Raw genomic sequence first — 20,033 nt, 5'->3', positions numbered from 1 at the left:
CAGGAAGTACGGTGCACGAGACCCGGAAACCGGCGAGTGGAACGGCATCGTCCGAGAGCTCATGCGACATGTACGATTCGGTTTGTTTTTATTTCTCACCTCTCTACTCGACTCACCTCCCCCTCCCTCCTCTCTCTCCCCGAGCACGTACAATCCCTCCCTCTCTCCTCTCGCCCGCTCTCATGTAATCGCTAGATATAATCGTTGGCTATCTCGAGTTAGGGACTTCTCGACGGACTTGTTAAGTGGCCGAGGAAGAGTTTTATTTTCTTCATGCCTTTTTTACAGCTCTCCTAAAAGTTCCTGTCTCTCCTTGTCTCTTTGTACACTTTGGGTTCACCGCTCGAGATCGCAGACTCACACGCGCACACGGACTATGTCTATGACGAGACCAAAGCACGGCAAGTGTGATGTTCCCCCGTAATAGCTTGACGGCCGGATGTACAGCCGCGGCGACGGTATCGATATATCGACATTAGCACGCGCAGCGACGTCCGTACAGCCCGCTTCTCAGCGGGTAAAATAAGAACGAGCACGATTAGAGAGTCTGTCTGTCCTCCCCTTGTCGCTTGTGTCCGTATCCCCCGGTTTCGAAGCCAACATTTCAGACCCAATTATCATCTTCGTTTGTGTATCAAGGCACGTTTCCGTTATGCTGACCCGCCGTTTGCCGAAACTATCCTCCTAGTAACTCATTGTGATCAATTACTCCGGTATCTACCATATCGTAGGACGAGGAGCCGCACCGTGCAAAGATAAATCACAAGCGGCGCGCACGTCGCAGTGTGCGACATCGGTAGAACGGCCGGCAGAACTCGCGAACGTCAATCGGCGTGTAATAAGACCGTAAATCAGTGAGCGGGCGAGTTAATGACCGATTACGCCGCTTAACGTAATGCCGCGGGATTAGCGAGGTCTGCTAGCGACACCGTTCGGCCGTGTTCCGGTTCGCGCGATTGGAATTGTCTTCGTAAGGATTTTACGAGACAACCGCCGCGATGACAGCGCGCTAATCTGCGTGTGAATCTGGAACTCGATGTGAATATTTTACCGCGACTGCGGTATTTAACAGAAGCGCGGGAACAATGGGGGACTTTTAAATATGTGTTTTGTTTTTTTTTTTTCTTAAAGCGACAGAAATTCTCTCTTATGTTACATGAAACGATTGAAATGTGTGAGTCGACACGGAAAATTTCTGCGCGGTACAGCAAATCGACTCGACTGTCGATGTTACAAAGAGCCATCAACGTCAGATGAGTTATGCCGTTATGCGTTACACAGCGCTTTGCACCACACATGATTCATAACTATTTAATTAAACATCGCTTGTCCTCGGTATGGGCTCAAAAATAAATGTGCGGCCGATATTTTTAGCTGGTCGCGGCGGATGGCTTTTCTCTTGATTAAAAGTAACGGCGGACAGGCGACGGGCGTATTATTAATGATCGCCAATAATATTTTAACGGAATAAAAATAAACGTGGATAAAATATTCTCTCTCTCTCTCTCTCTCTCTCTCTCTCTTTCTCTCTCTCTCTTTCTTGTGGTGCGACACAAACTCGATAAGTCTTGCGATATCGCGGGGCGAGATGAAGAGAGAGTTTCTCGAAACGTTCGCAGTGTTCAGTCAAAGTTTCGCGCAAATTCGCAACAATCGAACACCCATGCGATAGTTATTTATGGTAAATTAAAAAATAAGAAAGATAAGAAGAATGCGCGGAATATCGATCATACGATCGGAAGTTTGGAGAACTTCTCGAAGAATTGATGAACCTCGCCCTTTGAGCTAGACGCTCACTTATTACCCGTTAATACTATGCTCGTTGTAGACGTGAAAGTTAACTTCATGACTGCGAGTCTTCAGCACCGTCTGATCGATGCATGCGTGTCGCTTCGCAGCTACGGGCGTGTTCGGCGTTGAAATTCGCCGGGCTACCCTCTCGTTAAATCTTTCACGCTCTTACGGCTTCACGCTTCACGTGCTTCGCCACTTTATTCAAGATTCATGCATTATTCAACGGTGTGTTAAAAGTGGCCTTACAGCCTCCATTAAGATGGCCTTAAATTAATTTTATATCTCATCTCCTGCCCTTCTTAAATTGGATGTGCAGACTTTAACGCTCAGCGTGCTCCTGCCGTATGCATACGTCGTATCAACTATTCATTTTACGGGAGAGCGCCTGACTAATTTAACCCGACGTGTTTAATCCTCGATCCACGTGACGAAATCGAATATTGTCTCGCCGCGATTCTCGTGTTCTTTACACGTCTCGATAAGTATTCGCTCCCTTCCTCCTACGATCTCGCTCGTAAGAAATTATCATCCCGGGAATTATTTACTTGCGCAACCGCGCGCACCTAATTCACCGTATTCGCATTCCGCGACCGCTCGCTCGTGCGGCTTATTTAAATCTTACGTTTGAATTCTCAAGCTCTTTTCATGCATATGTATACGCGCGTATGCATAACAAATTTTTTCCCAAACGAATGTGAAGTCAAACAACACACACGAGATAAAGCCTGAACGTTATAACGTCTCTTGAATCCAGTCGCGAAGTTAACGAGATATTAGCGTGAAGAATAAAATTAACGGTGTATCGGGTAAACGTTCTGCGCGATGTCGAAAACGAATTCAACTTTCAGCGAATTAATGCGTTCTCCTCCTTTCTGTCTTTTTCCGGGCGTATCACTTTTTCGCACAGTTTAATATATACGTGCTAAATGCATTCTCTCCGTGTGAGTATGTGTGTGTGTGTGTGTGTGTGTGTGTGTGTGTGTGTTGGGTGTGTGTGGGTGTGTGTACTGTGCCATTGCGGTTAATCCGCTTGAGAATTCTCATATGTAACTCGTAAATAGCAAATCTGACGTCGACGTCCTCTCTAATTAAATCCTTTCCGTTTTCGCCGTATAATACAACCACTGTCCCCTTTTCATCCAAAATGGCGGAGGCTTCATGAAGTGAAGTTACTTTATTGCATTTCAAGAAGCCGATTTGAATTTAAATTTAAATCTAGACCGCTAGACCACTTCCAGCTCTAAGCTCTGAATATATGGCGACCGCGTGATAACGCCCGCAGCTGGAAACATCTTTTTGTTCACGCTATTTCCGCTCGTTCGTCGTAAGAATAATATTACCACGGTACAACGGGACATTTTTCTCTGCCCTGCACCCTCTCCCTCTCACTCTCTCTTTTTTCCTCTCTCTCTCTCTCTCTCTCTCTTGTTCTCGCCCTCTCCGATGCGCGTGTTTGTTTGCTCGCCCCGTACGTGCAATTATCGGAATTACTCGAATAATTTATCCGTTCCTTCCCCGTGTATCACCCGGCCCGGCGTAACCGTGCATCTCCAACACGCTCGATTATACAAATCAACGATGCATCAGACGTGCAGTCTGCGACTTCTGCGCGCGCGCGCGGGGAGGATACACGCGCTGAGCGTGATACAGGGTTCCTCTAATTAAAAGCGAACGCACGCGGTGTGCGAAGTTTCTTTATCTTTCTTTTTTTTGTTACCATGCAACCCTTGCACCGTGCGGAGTGCGTTGCGGAACGAGCGGAATCATTCGCAGGCACTTGCCATTGTCAACGCGCAGAATCGCGTCGCGGAGCCATAACAGGGCGGAAGAGCATTCGCGCCGGTTAACACCGGTAAGACGTAAAACAACGAAACGACGCGGTTCGCGACATTACGCAAATGAGGTTGACTCGGTAAGCCGCGCTCTAATTGACGTAATTTCACACGTTAATCGGCATTCTCGCACCTGAGTCTCCGAGGCGATACGAGCTGCATGCCGTGTACGACGACACGTAATTACGTATTCGCAGAGCGCGTCACGCATCGCTCGTGGGAATGTTCAGCGTAATAGTCTGTCGAAGAGTAATCCATTTAGCCGGTAATCAGCATGCCCGCATCTCTCTCTTTCGCGCGCGCGCGCGCTCTCTGGCTCATCCTCCTGATGCTCCGCGCGCCGAAGCGCATCCTCCGACGAGTCTGAACATAGCCGGAGAATGCCATCATAAATACTAATTAAAGCTGTCCGCGCCGTTACGAAGATGCACGGCCCGCTGTCGCTGTTACATTCCAGCATTCCTGAACTCTTCGATGCTGAGCGTATGGCGATGTCACTTTCACATCGGTCTCGCAGACGTCGTTTTGGAGTCGGCCCGAGTCGAGGCTAAACGTCCACGTCGCGTCGCGTCGCGTCGCGTCGCGTCGCGTCACGTCGCTTGCGATGTGACACATTGCGGATTAGGGACTTTCATGTGTCACTTTACTTCTTTTTCTCCTGGAAAATCGTCTTTCTCTCGGTCCCCTGTTCGTTTTATTTATCCGCCGCGCCGCGAGACTGCGACACACGACTGTTAATCTGCACTGAAAAGGAGGGAAGCAACCGTGTCGTGTGTATTTTTTTAACAATGAGTTTGTAGGCTACATCGTTCACTTCGGACTTTTGTACGTATTGTTATTTGTCTGTGTATCGTGAAATATTTTTAACATCGCAAGACCGCGGTGGCCGAACGCGGTGGCTCTTCACTGAGATCACAATACGTTCTGCTCGCGCTCATCATAAACCTTTTCTTACCGAGCGAACCACAGTCGGACCAACCACACCGTCGCTGATCACCGTGAGACAGAATACATCTTTGCAATGTTAATTCCGTGATTATATCACGATTCGCGTCGGACTACTATTTTTTTAGCCAAGCGTATCTACCGTGGTACGGGCGGAGCGCGAAGGATATACCGAAAAATCTCCCTGATCCCGTCAAACCCAGACCGAAGCCGTAAATCTTGATCTCCGCGCACGCGCGTGCGCGAATTTTGCCTCGTGGAGAACGAAAGAGAACAAAGATTTACATCCAGCCCCGTAAAATTGCCACGGCGAAGCCGTGGACGCCTTGATCGTTTCGCGCGACGTCAGTGACCTTGTCGCCGACCATACCGATAGAGAAACCCGGCAAGAGGCTGCAGTGTCCTGCGAGAAAGGACTAACAAAATGGGCGGGAAGACTGGCGGCCAGAGACGGAGATAGAGACGAGGAACGGAGCGGAATCGCGGGAGCGAGGACGCCCACGAGAGGCGAGCGAGAAACGGCAACAGCTCCTTTTTATGATCCCCGTAGGAGCAGCCGTACGTAATGCTGAAGACCGGGGGGAATTTCAGCGGGAACGCGCGCTACGAGGGCTTCTGCATCGACCTGCTGAAGGAGATAGCGCGCGTAGTGGGCTTCACCTACAGGATCGAGCTCGTGCCAGACGGCAAGTATGGCGTTTACGATTACGAGACCGGCGAATGGAACGGGATAGTGCGCCAACTGATGGACAAGGTGAGGTGTATGTGTATGCGTGTGTGTGCATGTGCGTGTGTACATACAGCAATACAGATGCCTGTGAGTTGCGCGAGTGTGTCGGGCGACGGATCGGGATTAGCGCGGAGACGCGCTAGAAAGTGCGCTCTTCTCTAATGCATGTGTTACCTCGACGGAGATTGCGCGATAATGCCGGCGAGTTGTATCCAAAGCTCTGTCGAAATAGTCGACAGTTGATTTCAAGTCAGTCCCCGACACCAGCCGGCGGTTGGCGCCTTTGGCTACCTTGAAGAGCCGCAGCACGCGCTAGACAAGTTGCGGCGATCGAATCGGCGAACTTTCGCAGAAACAGCACGCCATCGGCAACGCACAGCGATACGATTTATGCGACACATGCTGCGGGAACGACGTGTGCACGATCTACTGCGCGTCGTCCTGGGATTGTTGACTTGAGGCCACCACCGTGGCGTAGTTTGATAGACGTAACAAAAGGTAGTTAAGTGAGCTTGCGACGCTGGCGTTTTATCGCCGCTCAGGAAACGTAGCTCGTCCTCTAGGGGAGCATATTGGTAATCCGCACGGAGAACACCGTCGACTCCCGCGGTGAAATCTATGAAACCTTATTATCCGAAATTTAGGTGAAGTTATCTACACTCGCGCCGCGTAATCGGACGTTAGTACGCAGCCGCCGACTAGATCGGCAGATGGATGTACGATTGAAGTCGCCGGCGGGAATTGGGAAATATCTGCTGCAGCGACGTATCGACCGCGCGAATCAATGACAGGATTTCTCCTTCGAATGATGCAAACATATCCGCATGTTAAAGTTTGCCTCGATTTGTCATGTTTGTTGGAAACAGCGTAGGATGATTATGGTTATGGAAAATATTCCCCGTTGAATAAGCGACGAGGGAATTAACTTGAAGAATTCGATCAATTTCGCAGAAGATGACTTTAAATCACTCCTCCGCTATGTCTTACAACAATAATGCTAATCTCGTTGTTGTTGCAACACAAGACACGTAGAACGGAGCGAATTTCAGCGACCTCGTCGCGAATGAATGAGATGTGTCGCGTGGAGATTATTTTTTTCAAAATTGAATCTATCGCGATATTTATTTGCGATTGTTGCCTGAATCGGTGAATGAAGGAGTAACACGCGTGCCGAAAAGGTCGAGTCCTGCGTCTTCTTGTACCTGCGTCGACTCACTCGCGCGAGTCGCGTCGCGGCTCTTTACAGCTGCAGCGCGCATGCGTGAGCGACCACGTGGCCGAGCGACCGCGTGCTCGGCCGATCAGCTGACATGGCACGGAAGTGGGGAGGCTAGGCTGCGTTCCAGCCGCGTGAGGTTTGTAATCGCGCGTCATAGGATTGCCATGTGAACTTGCCCCCACTCATATGCGACTTAACACTTGCTTAACACGTGCTTAACATAGCACGTGCTGTGGACTTTGCCTCGATAGCGCCGAATCGATCCAGGATGGTAAAAAACGGCTCGATATAATAATTAATGTCTTCACGAAAACCATCGTGATATCAAATGAGATCTCAAATGGTATAATGAGGAAAAGAAAAGGGTGACAACATTCCCAAAACCACGCTCCATTGCCATGAATTTTGCTGGAATATCTCAATTGATCTTAAATGGACTTTCACCAACAAAAGATTTTAATGCCAGAAAAGTTTCAGAAATGATCGCTGATAACCTTGCTGTACCTTCTCAGTTAAGTCGATGTATTACTATATAATCATATATTTGTTTTAAATTGAAAGATAAAACAGCCGTATTTTTTACAGTGATTTCAGTTAGATTAGAACAAATATTTATTTGTCTTCGTATAAACATGTGACAGTGCGTAGATAAACCTGGGAAAATGATATAATACCAAAAGCGATCGTAATGTTATTTGATTACTTTTGACATTAAAGTTGCAGCAATTACCAGAGAGAGACGTGGACAGTTTTCGCAAGTTTACCCAAAGAAAATAGCAATCCAACGCGCAAAGGTTAGGTTGCGCGTAATAACCGCAAATAGGAAAGAAATGATGAAACATAAAAGTGATGGCGGAAGAGATACGTTTTCATATTAAACTCCGCATATTGCGCTTTATCAGGCCACAGCGCGAGGATTTTCTGCCTTCCACCGCAACTTCCCTCCTTTTTCCTTTTCTTTCGCTCTCCTCTCACCGCGTCCAGTTTCACAAACTTTGAGAGGAAGGCGCGCGTCGCGCGAAGTTTAATAGCTCGTGCAGCTTTCGGCAAATTAGGACCGCGCGCTTCGCGCGAAAAAAGGACACGGTTTCAGGAGGGCGTTTCGCTAGCGCGAAGCTAGCCGTGCGTGGCGAAATCGTAGCGCACGGCGCTCGGCAATTGGCGCGAATCGCCAGCCCGTTGCCGGCACTTGCCGGCGCTAAATGCGTAGGCTTAGACGCGCGGCGGATGCTACTCGCTTTTGCAATTCAAATCACGGACAGATGCGCCGGGATGCTCGGATACGCGAGCGACACGTTTCTAGCGGGAAAGCGTGAAACTGGCTCCTCCTCGCATCGCCTATTGCTGCGTCTACATTTCAAGTAGGCAACATGCGCGCGAGCACGCGGCCTAGGACTGATTAAGCGCCACCGGTTCTACCGGATTTCAATATCCCGCTGACATTTCTAGCAGATGCAATAACAAGCATAGCCGGCAACGGCGCGATAACAATGTCGGTCGCGTCACCTGAGGCATCCCGGGGGGGACGCATACGTGACTTCGCCGCTAATCCGTCGAATGTCGCGCGCTGATACCGTTTAATTTTTCGAAATAACTTAGCCGCGGAGATTGCGCATGCGGCGACACGCGCTGGGCCAACGCGATTATCGGCACGCGCTCTCGTTATCTCGTTTAATCGGCTTGCCGTCACCGATCCGTATAACTTTTCAAACGTGTTTGGTCTCGTTTCGAATGTAAATTAATGAGACACGACGGTGTCACCATCGGCCACTGTTACCGCCGCTAATGGAAACAGAGGGACGCTAACGAGATTATCTCGAGTCGGTTACTTTTACCGAAACGTTAATACATGTACGCATGTGCATTTGTGCAACGTCCCGCGGCGATTTGCAATCTCCGCGCAGCAGGAAGCTCGAGAGTCTCCCAGGTAATCGACTCTGCATCTGGATGGTCTTGTAGCATCCTCCGCTGTAAATACACGCGACGACGTCCAAACGTTGCAGCCAAACACAGTAGTTAAGTTGCATTAGTTGCATTATTAAAAGTCGTAGAGCTCGAGCATTATCTTTCTGTAGTCGTTTTCTATTGTCTCACGTACATTCGTCAGCGAGAGCGGTAAAAAGCGATGGTGGTGGAAATTCGTTCGAACGCTTCGCACAATCGCTTGATGAATTCCCGAATTTTTTATTCCGCGAGTCTCCCCCTCGTAGGAAAATGTGTATAAACGGCTGTTTTCCCCCCGCGCATCGTGCAGCGCGCGTTTCACTCGTTCTCTCTTTTCTTTTTCTCCCCACTTTCTTTTAACGCGTTTAAAAGCGCCCTCGTTTCCGGGGCGGGGGGGAGGGGGGAGGGGACTAAGTAGGATATAACTAGTCGTGTATCTCGGAGCGATATCTACATTCCAAAAGTACTTTCGCAGTAAATCCCAAAGTTCGGGATTGGGCTTAGTATCCGGCGGTCCCAGAGCCCAAGGGCGCACTTTTATCACGATGAATAATGCATAACCCGGTATGTAACAGAAACTGCGCCCCTGTATGGAAAATAATTAATTCCATCCCCTTCAATGTAATGCGATGGAGGTATCCGCTAATCTACCAACGACTCCGCTAAATGGATAACGTTAAGTAAATATGCGGCTTATTTAACTCGCGAGCGCGTTTGAAACGTTCGTGCTTAATCTAGCGTTGCAATATTTCCAGACAGTATTTTGAAGGAATTCTGCTCTGAGCTGCAGCGTCGATTATAGGCTGAAGCTTGCTTTAATCTCCACACTCGCAATATTCTCGTTTGGGGAAAATATTTTCCGCGACTCTCCGCACTCTGCGGATCATTGAACGCGTTTAAATGACGTGATTTGAGACGACGTATGAAAAACGTATGAAAAACGCTTCAGCCAATTGCACGCTTATGCGCGCGTAAATGAAACATTTTCGGGCGCGGGTCGATCATATAATCGCGAATGCAACCGAATGACCAAAGCCTATCGTTTACTCAGTCTCTGTCGCTCGTGAGGAAAGGGCCTGAAATTGTTGAATAAAAATTTGCCGATAAAGTTCGAAGGTAACCCGTTTCCCCCCGGCGCACATTTCCTCGGGGCAAGAGCTGAGTGTGCTTACATTTTAACTCGACGACAATGGAAGCCATCCGTCGCCGACCAGATCCATCTCGCGGCAAGGAAGGCGCGAGCGCTCGGCCGGACGGAATAATCGTGTTAAAATTTGGAGACGAAGCGAGCGACGCACGGAAACAACGGTTATTAATCGTCTAATATCTGCCGATCCGCGGATAGCATTGAGCGCTCGCCAGCGGTTAGTGGCGCGATCGCCGATATAACAAACGTGCATACATACAAACGGCGCGCGCACATATGGGGCGGCATGAAACGATGAGAAATCGCGCGATACGACTCCGCAAAATTTCTCATTTTCGTCGCTCCCGCGGACTGGCGCGTTACAAAGCGCCCGGCACTATGTTATCCGGACGGCAGTATTAATTTTGTCAGATGATCATTAATAATGCTCGCCTCGTCGCGCAGCCGCGGAGCGCCGAGGGCCGGAGCCGGTAAAACCCTCGGACGGAAAAGTGACGATAAAAAAGTGACCGCGTAATATGGCTAGAAGCGCGTCGTATTTTAACGACTTATATACTAACATGGTTAAGAGGTTCTCGACGAGAGACGTCCGCGGCACGTCAAAGCGTAGAGCGGTCGAGCGTGGCCGGTGACTAGTTAGCGACATGTTAATTAACATACATGTCTTTTCAACTGCCCTCGCCCTAAGCGCGGCCCGGTTCATCTTCAACTGGTTCATCTCCAACATTTCTTGCGCTTGTGCAATTTCTTTCCTTCCCGGCGGAAAGCATGTCAGCAGCAAAGTGTTCCGCGCCGTGAGAAGCATCGCAACACGGGGCGATGAAAATGGCGGCGAATGATAAGTCTCTTGAGAGGAAAGAGAGGGAGAAATTTCAACGAAAGATTAACGCAACGAATTTCCCAATATTTGCGCAGTCGAATTATCGAAATATCTTTCGTCACTCGAAGACGGGAACACGTATGAGGCTGCGTCGATATTGTGTCTTTAACTGGATATTCTTTCGCCTGGACTCTCGATGGAGTATTATTTGTCGGATGTGACAAAGTACTCGAAAACGAGTTAACACGACATTGTGGAAATGATTAGCTGGCGGAGACAATTTCCGGACGCCAAAGTGACGCGGGGGAAAGTGAATGTGTACATGACGGTGCGTGTAAGAGTAACAATTATTTTCATATCCCACATTTACATACCGACAGTCCCGCGCGAAATTGATATCCGCGCATCATTTTTTCCGGCGCACTATCATTCGAAAGCGGCCTCTGGCTTTCGCGCTGGTCGCGACACGTCGATGTGTGAAAACAACGGCCGGTCGTACATTCATAAACGATTGACGGCAACGATGCATCGCGACTCCGCAATGGCGCCATGCTGTCATCGTGCGAGAGCGCGCGCAACAAATTATTGCGACCGTCATGCAGGCTTGCACGTAAAAGCGTAGCATAAATCACGCGCGAATTAGCGCGACGTCGAGTCCGAAATATCTTTCCGGATGAACCGCTGCCGTTTTACACGACGTCGATGTCGGATATTTCAGCTGTCCGTCGTACGAGAGATCAGTCGCGATTCTCGATTATTCCATTGATGGCTTCGCCGTCGACGGTCACAATGTAGTGGCGGCCGGTATCTATGAAGTATCGACTTTTTCGCGCGAAGGAATGAGAGAGAGAGAGAGAGAGAGAGAGAGAGAGAGAGAGAGAGAGAGAGAGAGAGAGAGAGAAAGCGTGTGACCGCGCTCTCCGGATGGATTATTGCACGCGGATATTCCAGCGGGCAGAAGCGATAGGCGCGAGTGCAACAGTCCGCGATAAATTACGCCTAAACGATATCTAATCGCGACACGCGGGGATAAATATTCGCGGGTCCCCGCCACGCCGCGGTCGCGGAGATCGCCGGAGGGTGCGACGAGACCTTGATTACGAGGGATTTCGTTCTCGAGCGAGACGAACGTGAGAATAAATCGTCGTGAGAAACGGCGCCTTCGTGCCTCGCGATGCGCCTCGCGATTGAAATTTACCGCTAGTCTAGTCGCAATTTCCTGACGATGTAGCGGCGTAGATACATACGTGTAAAACATAAAACGCGAATGTTGTACAACGTAACAACATCCCGGGACGAGAATTGGCATTCGCGCGAGGTGCCGCGCGGCTGCCAGGAGCGAGTGTATAAATTATGTCCCGCCGACAAAGACGCGCGCGACGTTTACGGGAAACATGTAAACGCCGCCGCAGCAGCCGTTGGCTTTGAACATTCACGCGAGAGAGCGCGCGCGCGCGTGCGCGCTATCGCCGGCGGACGCGAAGGAAAGGACAAGGGATCTTCCCCCCGGTAGCTCCTATCTGGGCGGCGTTCCCAGCGCAGAGATGATACGCGCGCGTTCTCCGCGTGTGCAGCGCAAGCCGGGCATAAATCCAGCCGGGCTGCCGGCGAGCGCGCTCGCAGACGCTGAAAAAGCAGTTAGATATCGCGAGGCGGAAGAGTGCGTATGCACGACGTGAAAGGTCTTTCGCCCCAGACGCGGCTCCGTTCAATCGCCGGCAACATTTCGCTCAGCCGCGTCAGCTATTCCGCGGTCCGCGTGTCTAAATAATTTTCCGCACCTGCCGCGACGCGAGCCGCGACGCCGTTCGCGAGCGACACTCGCGAGACACGTGTATCACGTGTATGATATTTTGATTAAATCCGGCCGAAAAGCGCCGATCAACGGAACTCGCTCGGGAATATTTCATATTCAGTTGGATTTGGGGTGTGACGAGCGCCGTCCGTCCTTCTTCCCCTACCTCTCGCAGAGAGCTGATCTCGCGGGCGGCTCGGTGACGATTATGATTCAATCTGGCCGGGGGTGTCGATTGAGGGGACTCTCGGAAACGCTTCATGTTCGGTTGGGTATTTAGTGTGATGATTTTTGCCTCGCAGAGAATTGATCTGGCGATCGATTCAATGACGATTACGACTAAATCTGAGCGGGGATATCAATCGAAGGAACTCTTGGCGATGTTTCACATTGAATTGGAGTTTGAACGTTTTTCCGCTTTTCTTTCCCCACTTTGCGAGAAACTGTTCTCGCGGTCGGCTGAATGACGATTATGATTGAATCCGACCGAAGATATCGATCGAAAGAATTCTTCAGGATGTTTCACGCTCGATCCGAGTCTCAATGTGACGAATTTATGCCTATCCTCCTTCCCTGCTTCGCTAAAAGCTGATCTCGCAGTCGGCTCGACGAGGGCCGTAATAAAATTCGGCCGGAGGTATCGATCGAGGGAACTCTCAGAGACACTTCGTGTTTAATTGAACCTTTAATGCGACGAATTGCAACGCTGTCCTTCTCTTTCCTGCTTGGCGGAAAGCTGCCGTCGCGGTCGGCTCGATGACGATTACGATTAAATCCGGCCGGAAATATCAACCGCAGGTACTCTCGGCAGCGCTTCATGTTGAAATGAATGTTGAATGTGACGAATTATATCCGGTTTTTCTTTCCTGCTTCGCAGAAAGCTGATCTCGCAGTCGGCTCGATGACGATCAACTATGCGCGCGAGAGCGTCATCGACTTCACGAAGCCGTTCATGAACCTGGGCATTTCGATCCTCTTCAAGGTAAGAACCGTCTCGCCCGATTCGCGGCTCCACCGAGCCGGAGAGGCCGCTATAAACGGCCGAAATTTATCCCGTTACAAGGCAGCAATTATCCGGCGGCCGTTTGGGATGGCGCTGAAACGGGCCATTCTGTATAAGCCACCCCCTTAATCCCGACCCGCTCGAAATGCCTTCACTCCGATAGCTCATATTTTTATTTCGTCCACATCCCGGCGGTTGTTGCCGGCGGGTCTTGATTCTTTCATCCGTCCCCCTTTGTTGGTCTTTCTCCTCATCCTGTGTATTTTTCTACGCCGTGCATCTGTTATTCTTATTTGCCTCTTCCCCCCCCCCTCCTCTCCGTCCCCGTTGTTGCCGCGCGCATTGTTCGGGTTATTTTTATTCGACAACCGACGAGCTCGCTCGCGCTCAAGAATCAACGCGACGTCCATAAGGGTTTCGCAGCGTTGAATAATAACATCTCCGTCGATATCTCTCGCGTTCCCCCGTCATAACACGTATCCCCCCTTTCTCCGGATCCGTCGGATGTGCGTCCGGTCATGTGAGAGAAGCGATACTTTGATATCCGATAAAGATGATCTTCCCAGGGCGCGCGCACGTTTTTCCAGCTTTCGTCGACTCGATATAGCGGCTTTGCCGAAGGGATAATTTTATCCGAGATAACGCCGTCTCGCGAGTGAGGGACCGCTATTCACGTGGCTGTAATTTCGTCCGACTTCGACGCTGTCTGACCATAACTAGCGCTTATCTACTTACCCATGAAACGACCACGATGCTTGATAACGCCCGCGTGTCCGGATAAACCCTCCGCCACTTGACTAGAAGCCAGTTAATAGTTCTACGTAAATACCGTGCGCATAGAAGAGGTTCGCAGTAGTTACTGACCGTGCATGGCCAGACGAGCCATGAGTCCATCGTCCGCGCGTCCGACCGACGCACAGTGAGGCTAGATGACATTTTTTGGTTGAAAATTCTCTAGAGACCTGAATTTCCAATCGATCATCGACACCGATGGATGATTGGTTGATCCTGAATAAATTCCAAAGAGATCTGTCCAGCCGAAATTATGAAAACATTATCGGCTCAGGGTTCACGGATTTAGGGTTTGTCTTAAAAGTTTATCGTTTAAAATACAGTGTCTTGGGTTCGACCTCAATGGGCTCGAGCCTATGGATACTAAATGCGAGACCTCAGAACCCTTTATAATCACCATTTAGAAAACTCAGAATTTCAAAACTCATCATTTCAGCCCATATTGAGAAAAAATTAAGGATTAAAATCCCTCGGTTTTGTGCTCAACGGATTTATATTTGACATTTTTGTAATTTTGGGTTAAAGGATTTCTGATTCAAGATCGAGGTGTCTGCTGATTGATTTCATAGTTTCAATCCTCTGAATACGCTATCGGATAGAAATAAGTGTCGAATAATGAGTATTTCACAAGTTTCTCGCGTTTAACGATAATTTTTCCTCTTTTGGGGCTAGTAATTCGAGAAAAAAATTTCATTTTTAATTTTCTCTTCGGAATTTATTCAAGATCAACCTCATCCATTGGTGTCGACGATCGCTTGGAAATTCAGGTCTCTAAAGAATTATCAACCAAAGAACGTCATCTGGCCCCACACGCGCGACGGCGCGTTATATCTCGTTAGATATCTCGCGCGTTCCACGATATTTTTCGACCGACACCCGAAACGGTACGGTGGCCTATTTGTCGAAACGCGCTGTGAGAAAGAATCGTGAGTTAAACAACATTTAACACAAGACTTTAATTGCACGACGGCAATGTGATATGACAGTCATTAGCGGAAACACTCGCAAATATTGAACGCTGCATATTTCACGTCATCAAAATAACGCATTTCCAATTAAAGTTATGCATTACAGTTCTATTACCGCGTCATAATATACGTCATAATCATTACGGTTTATCAAATCACTCTGAAATAATTACCGCGAAATTCGCGTTTACGCGCAGTTATCTCTGCGAGAGCCTCCTCGCGCCGCACAGCACAGCTCTGCCAGCACGGCGGGCTCATTTAACCCTCCGTTAGTCGCGCGCAATATTTTTCACCCATGAATGGTCGCGATGTGTCTCGCAGATATTAATTCTTCCGTTATTTTCCTCCGCTTCTCGAGACAATTTCTCTTTCAATCACACTTGGCTACCAGACGCTACCAAAGCATGATACAAAATATTGAGAAATAAAATAAAATTGACGAGCGGATCCGGGCGGATAAAAAACAAGTGCAGCAACGGCGGCATTCGTCGCAGCCCGAACGTGTACCTATTGGAGGATATTGCGACTGCTAACGAAGGGTTAAAAGGTCTCGCACATTGCACGTACAACAGACATAGCTCTCCGCCGTGGGCGCTGCAAATTTGAATTCTCCCGAGAGCTCGTTCCACGGTTGTAAGATAAGGCAGACGCGCGACGGCAATACTCCGCCGCGCTGCGATGCATTCGCATCAGCGTGCACACGTGCGCGTTTTCGCTTATAATGGCGCAGCACGTGTCGCAGCGGCGTCGAAAGGGCGCGAGACGAGCGGGCGGACTAATTAGAGCGAGTCGCAAGTGATGGCGCGTAGATGATTTAATAATCTCTACGTATCGTCGATCGGCTTGCTCGCCGAATTAGCGAGCCGATTAATTTGATATTTGTTCGACGGCCTGTTTTCCCGTCGACTCCTCCTCCATCTATCCACTCAACCGGCTATCCTTCTACCTCTACACTCAACTTCTCTTTGCACTTCCACGTCGCTGTTCGACACCTCCGCTCTCCCTTTCTTTCTGTTCCTCTCGATTCTGTCCCATCGCTGGCGAAACTTTAATTATTCTCACGATGACGTATCCGGTTGTCTTTCCCTCCGGACTCGCGGATCTCAGCGGCGATCGATTCGCGGCGTGACAGCGCAGAGGAGTCCCCGAAGTTTCAGCTCGCGCTAAATAATTCGGGATGCCGAGATCCTGCTTGGAGTTAGCTTCTCTCGGGCAGCTGCACTTTATGCACCGTAACGACGTAGTAGGATTCGCTTGCTCCGAAGTTAATAATGGCACTGGCTGACAGTGGTAGTAGCGCCGGGCGGGGCGGAGATGATACCGCCGGAGAAGTTAATTCGTCGAGCTTTCGTAATAAAATTTTCGCGACGACGATCGGCGGAGGGGGGGAAGGGCGGCTCGCTCCGGCTCGCCGGGGTCGCTTCCGCCCTCTCGTCTCTAATTTCTCGGCTTTCCACGGGAAACCCGATCGGACGTTGGGACCGGCGAAATTTACGGGAGCGGTAGTTTCTATTCGATCTCACTGCGCCTTCGTTATCTATCCTGTTCTCTTTTGTGCCGTTTTCTTTCCCTACTCCTTTCTTTTTGTCGCGCTCGCGCTCTCTCGATCCGCCGCCGGGACGGAAGTGTAATTTTTCACCGTTGTATATACGTCGAAGCGCCGTTCAACGAGTCATTTTCTTCTCTATTCCTGACTCATCGAGGTGCCGTATTGATAATGAAGTCAAGGAATCAGCGCTATTAAAGCCGACGTCGTTGGAGCAACTGCGAAGTACCAGAGGGCTCTTGGCGCACTGGCAATGCAATTTCTGCGTGATAAGTCGCTGAAATTAATTGTCCCGCCTTCGCGACAATTAATAACCCGATGGACTTTTCGATTAATACCGCCGCGACGTTCTCTCCAACGGCAGCTTTGACATCGTGACGTGTCATTTTTTATCGATCCAGCCAGCGAACATCCTTTTCGGACATAAGCTGTACAAAAAAAAAAAAAGAAACACAGAGTTTATCGTGCCGGCGAGTTTTCGTGTTGTCGAATGGAAATCTGCAAACCGTGTGTGCAAGTTTCATCGTCCGCTTTTTACGGATTATCCGCTCAAGCTGCATTACGCGCGTTTCCGTTGCGTGCGATCACCTTTCGGCCTCCCATCGCTCGGCGGCCCTTTTCCGCCGTGATCCGCAACGGATGCGCGTGTACGCGCAATTACGATAATAATAGCAGATTCAGAAGCAATTACGTACGTATTGTCTAACCGAACATTCACCGCGACCGTTAATGCGCAAAGTTCGCGCGCGAAATTGTTCGCGTCCCGGCCCACCGTGGCGCGAGTCGACTGCTTAATGAAGATAATTGAGCGAATCACCGTTACCAAGTGAAGCGGCAGTGACGCGGTAATCTCCCGTCGCGAATGACTGGCGGATTAATTGTAGATTACGTGTCGCACTCGACGGGATCCTCGAAAGACGCTCCCCCGTGCGTCGTCGCGCAATCGTCGCTCCGTTGTCGCGCCGGAATCCGATCGATCGCGGCGAAGCAAACCGATCAATTTGCCGAATAATCCTATCAACCGAGATCGATCGTCCGGCCAGATGGCGACGCCGTACTTGCGCCGCGTGACGTAACTCCGCTACAATTGCGTTCCCCGCGCGGACTGATCGGGCGCGAAAACTCGTTAAGTGGATCTCTCATGAATTGATTAAAACGATGGGAGCTTTTTCACCGCGCCGATGATAAGTTGCCCTCCGATGCGGATTGAAGACCCGCTTCTCCGCTGCAGAGGGAGAGAAAGAGGGTGGCGGGCGAGAAGAGGGGGAGAGATTTCCTCTCCGATACTTGGGGAGAAGGCGCAGTCTCTTTTCGCTGATTGCACCAATCGACGTCGACCAGCGAGCACGCTCTCTAATTAATGTAAGGCGATCATTTAATGCTGCAATTAATGCTGCAGCCGGTAGCCGTTCCCACTCAAAGCATCCTTTAATCATCCCCCCCGGCCGTCCTATCCGTCCGCCGTGATCCCACACCGTGATCGTCATGTACTCGCGTATACCCGGCGCGAATATACGCGAAATAAAGCCGCTCGCCGCGTTAAACGCCGCGTTAATATCGCGAATTCTTCGGATGCGGTATTTTCACGGATCGATCGAGCGACCGCTTTTTTCCCGCCATCTCTCTTCACGCCGCCGGCGTGGCCGAGGCGACGGTATTTTCGACTCGATTTCTCTTAGCGCGAATCGACGTCCGCTTTATCGCGTGAACAGGCGTTAAATGTTACATCGGCTAATTTTATCCGCGCCGAAATGATCGACAACCGCCGATAGCATCCGGCGATACGATATAAATAAAAAATCAGCGAGCTCGATATTTCCTCTCCGTTTTATTACCTCCCTTCCGCTGCCTTCTCTCAATAATGCAAATTCATCGAGTTCACCGTTAAACTCAGCGTCTTATAAATGTACGCCTTGTGTAACTCGCCGGTGTATGAGTAAATATTTACGCGAGACAATATGTATGCGGACGAAATGTAGACATTATGAGAAAATCGCGTGACACGCGGGGAATAAAATTTACAAATTTTACAGCGACGTGCAACGTAATGCAACAATATCGGAAATATTTTCCGCGGCGCGCGTATGGATGGATGAATTCTGCAAGAAATATGTGCACTTTGTTGGATTTTCATGCGGAGAGCTCCGACATGCGCGCGCACGTGGTCGTGCAAAAACGGCCGGCCGGACGTACGAATTGCGTTGAATTGTAATTTGAGCCCGGAGCAAATTCAATCGCTATATCGTTCGCGCTAATCGATTTCGATATTGTCACGCGCTCAATTAAGATCGAATTAACCGGTTAAATTAACCGTACCGTTAGAAATTTCTCTCCTTCCACGCGTCGACACGCGCATCACTTCGTTGCGCGTTACGGTCAGATTAATTAAGCCACTTTAACGAACCCCCTCTCTTTTATACGAGTGTAATAACGAGATGTCCGAATAATTGAAACAAACCTAGCGTAGAAATTCGCAATGTTGTACTTCGCGCGATGAAAGCGCGCTTGAACGCTCCTTCGTAAAAAGCCAAGTTGGCTTTCAAAAGGCCGCAATTACGCGAGATTTTTAATCTCGCGACGTCAAGTGACGTCGTCGAGGCGTTTCACGCACGCGCGTTAGAATCCCGCGCTAAAACGATGTAACAATAGATTGCGTAAAAGTTACGTTGTGTAAAAATAGACAGTTCGCGCGCGAGAGTGCGGCGGGAGTAAGGGAACCGATTTCCAACCGAGTTTCCAACTGCGAGAGTGTCGGCCGTGAAGTATCTCTGCCTCGAATATCAAACTCCCTCGTTCTCCGTCGCACGGCGAGCCGCGACGACGGCAAACGATGTTTACCTGAAATTCCTTTACAGGTGCCGACCAGCCATCCGGCGCGGCTCTTCTCCTTTATGAATCCACTGGCGATCGAGATCTGGCTGTGCGTCTTGGGGGCGTATGTTTTGGTGTCGGTGACGATGTTTATCGTGGCCCGGTTCAGCCCGTACGAGTGGAACAATCCGCATCCGTGTCACGCCGGGCAGGAAGTCGTCGAGAACCAATTCTCCTTGTCGAACAGCTTCTGGTTCACTATCGGGACCCTCATGCAGCAAGGCAGCGATCTGAATCCCAAGGTTTGCGCTCGCAACCATCGCTAATAATTCGTCGCTCGAACAACACGGACTGTAACGGCAACGTCGACAACGCGATACACACGAAACGCGATTGCGCGATAGATGGCCGTTTAGTGTTGCACGCGAACGGAAATTACATCGCAAGTGCGTAATTGCGTTATGTTAATCAACGTCGTAATTAGCCCTCATAAACGGACTTGTCGATGTCGCTTGGAACCATTATCAGGTCGTAATAGCTGCTGTTCAGTCCTCGCTCTCTTCACGCGACAATGGCCAGTCGCGAAACTAAATCGCCGCGCAATTGGAGTCGCTCTGCGGTGAGGCGACGCATACGCGCATTCCCTCAAAATGTTCGCGCTGCATAATTTTCGCGATACACGTCGTT

General features: G+C 49.8%; 1 protein-coding gene across 4 annotated transcripts in view; it reads left to right on the top strand.

Moving 5' to 3' along the window:
- The window catches only part of LOC105189613 (glutamate receptor ionotropic, kainate 2), a 143,155-nt gene that overhangs the window by 115,454 nt on the left and 7,668 nt on the right, over nt 1-20,033 (top strand). For 2 of the 4 annotated variants that reach the window (XM_011151838.3, XM_025305345.1), the window contains exons 11-13: nt 5,122-5,325; nt 13,104-13,208; nt 19,391-19,648. In XM_011151838.3, coding sequence (XP_011150140.1) covers nt 5,122-5,325; nt 13,104-13,208; nt 19,391-19,648 — 567 coding nt within the window. The remainder of the gene's footprint in view (nt 1-5,121; nt 5,326-13,103; nt 13,209-19,390; nt 19,649-20,033) is intronic. The other 2 variants (XM_025305343.1, XM_025305344.1) reach the window with 2 other exon arrangements.

The sequence above is a fragment of the Harpegnathos saltator genome, unplaced genomic scaffold, assembly GCF_003227715.2.
Source record: "Harpegnathos saltator strain DR-91 unplaced genomic scaffold, Hsal_v8.6 scaffold694, whole genome shotgun sequence".
In the NCBI taxonomy this organism is placed as follows: domain Eukaryota; kingdom Metazoa; phylum Arthropoda; class Insecta; order Hymenoptera; family Formicidae; genus Harpegnathos; species Harpegnathos saltator.
Note: the sequence above shows the minus strand (reverse complement) of the source record. Positions and strands in the feature narration are given on the sequence as shown.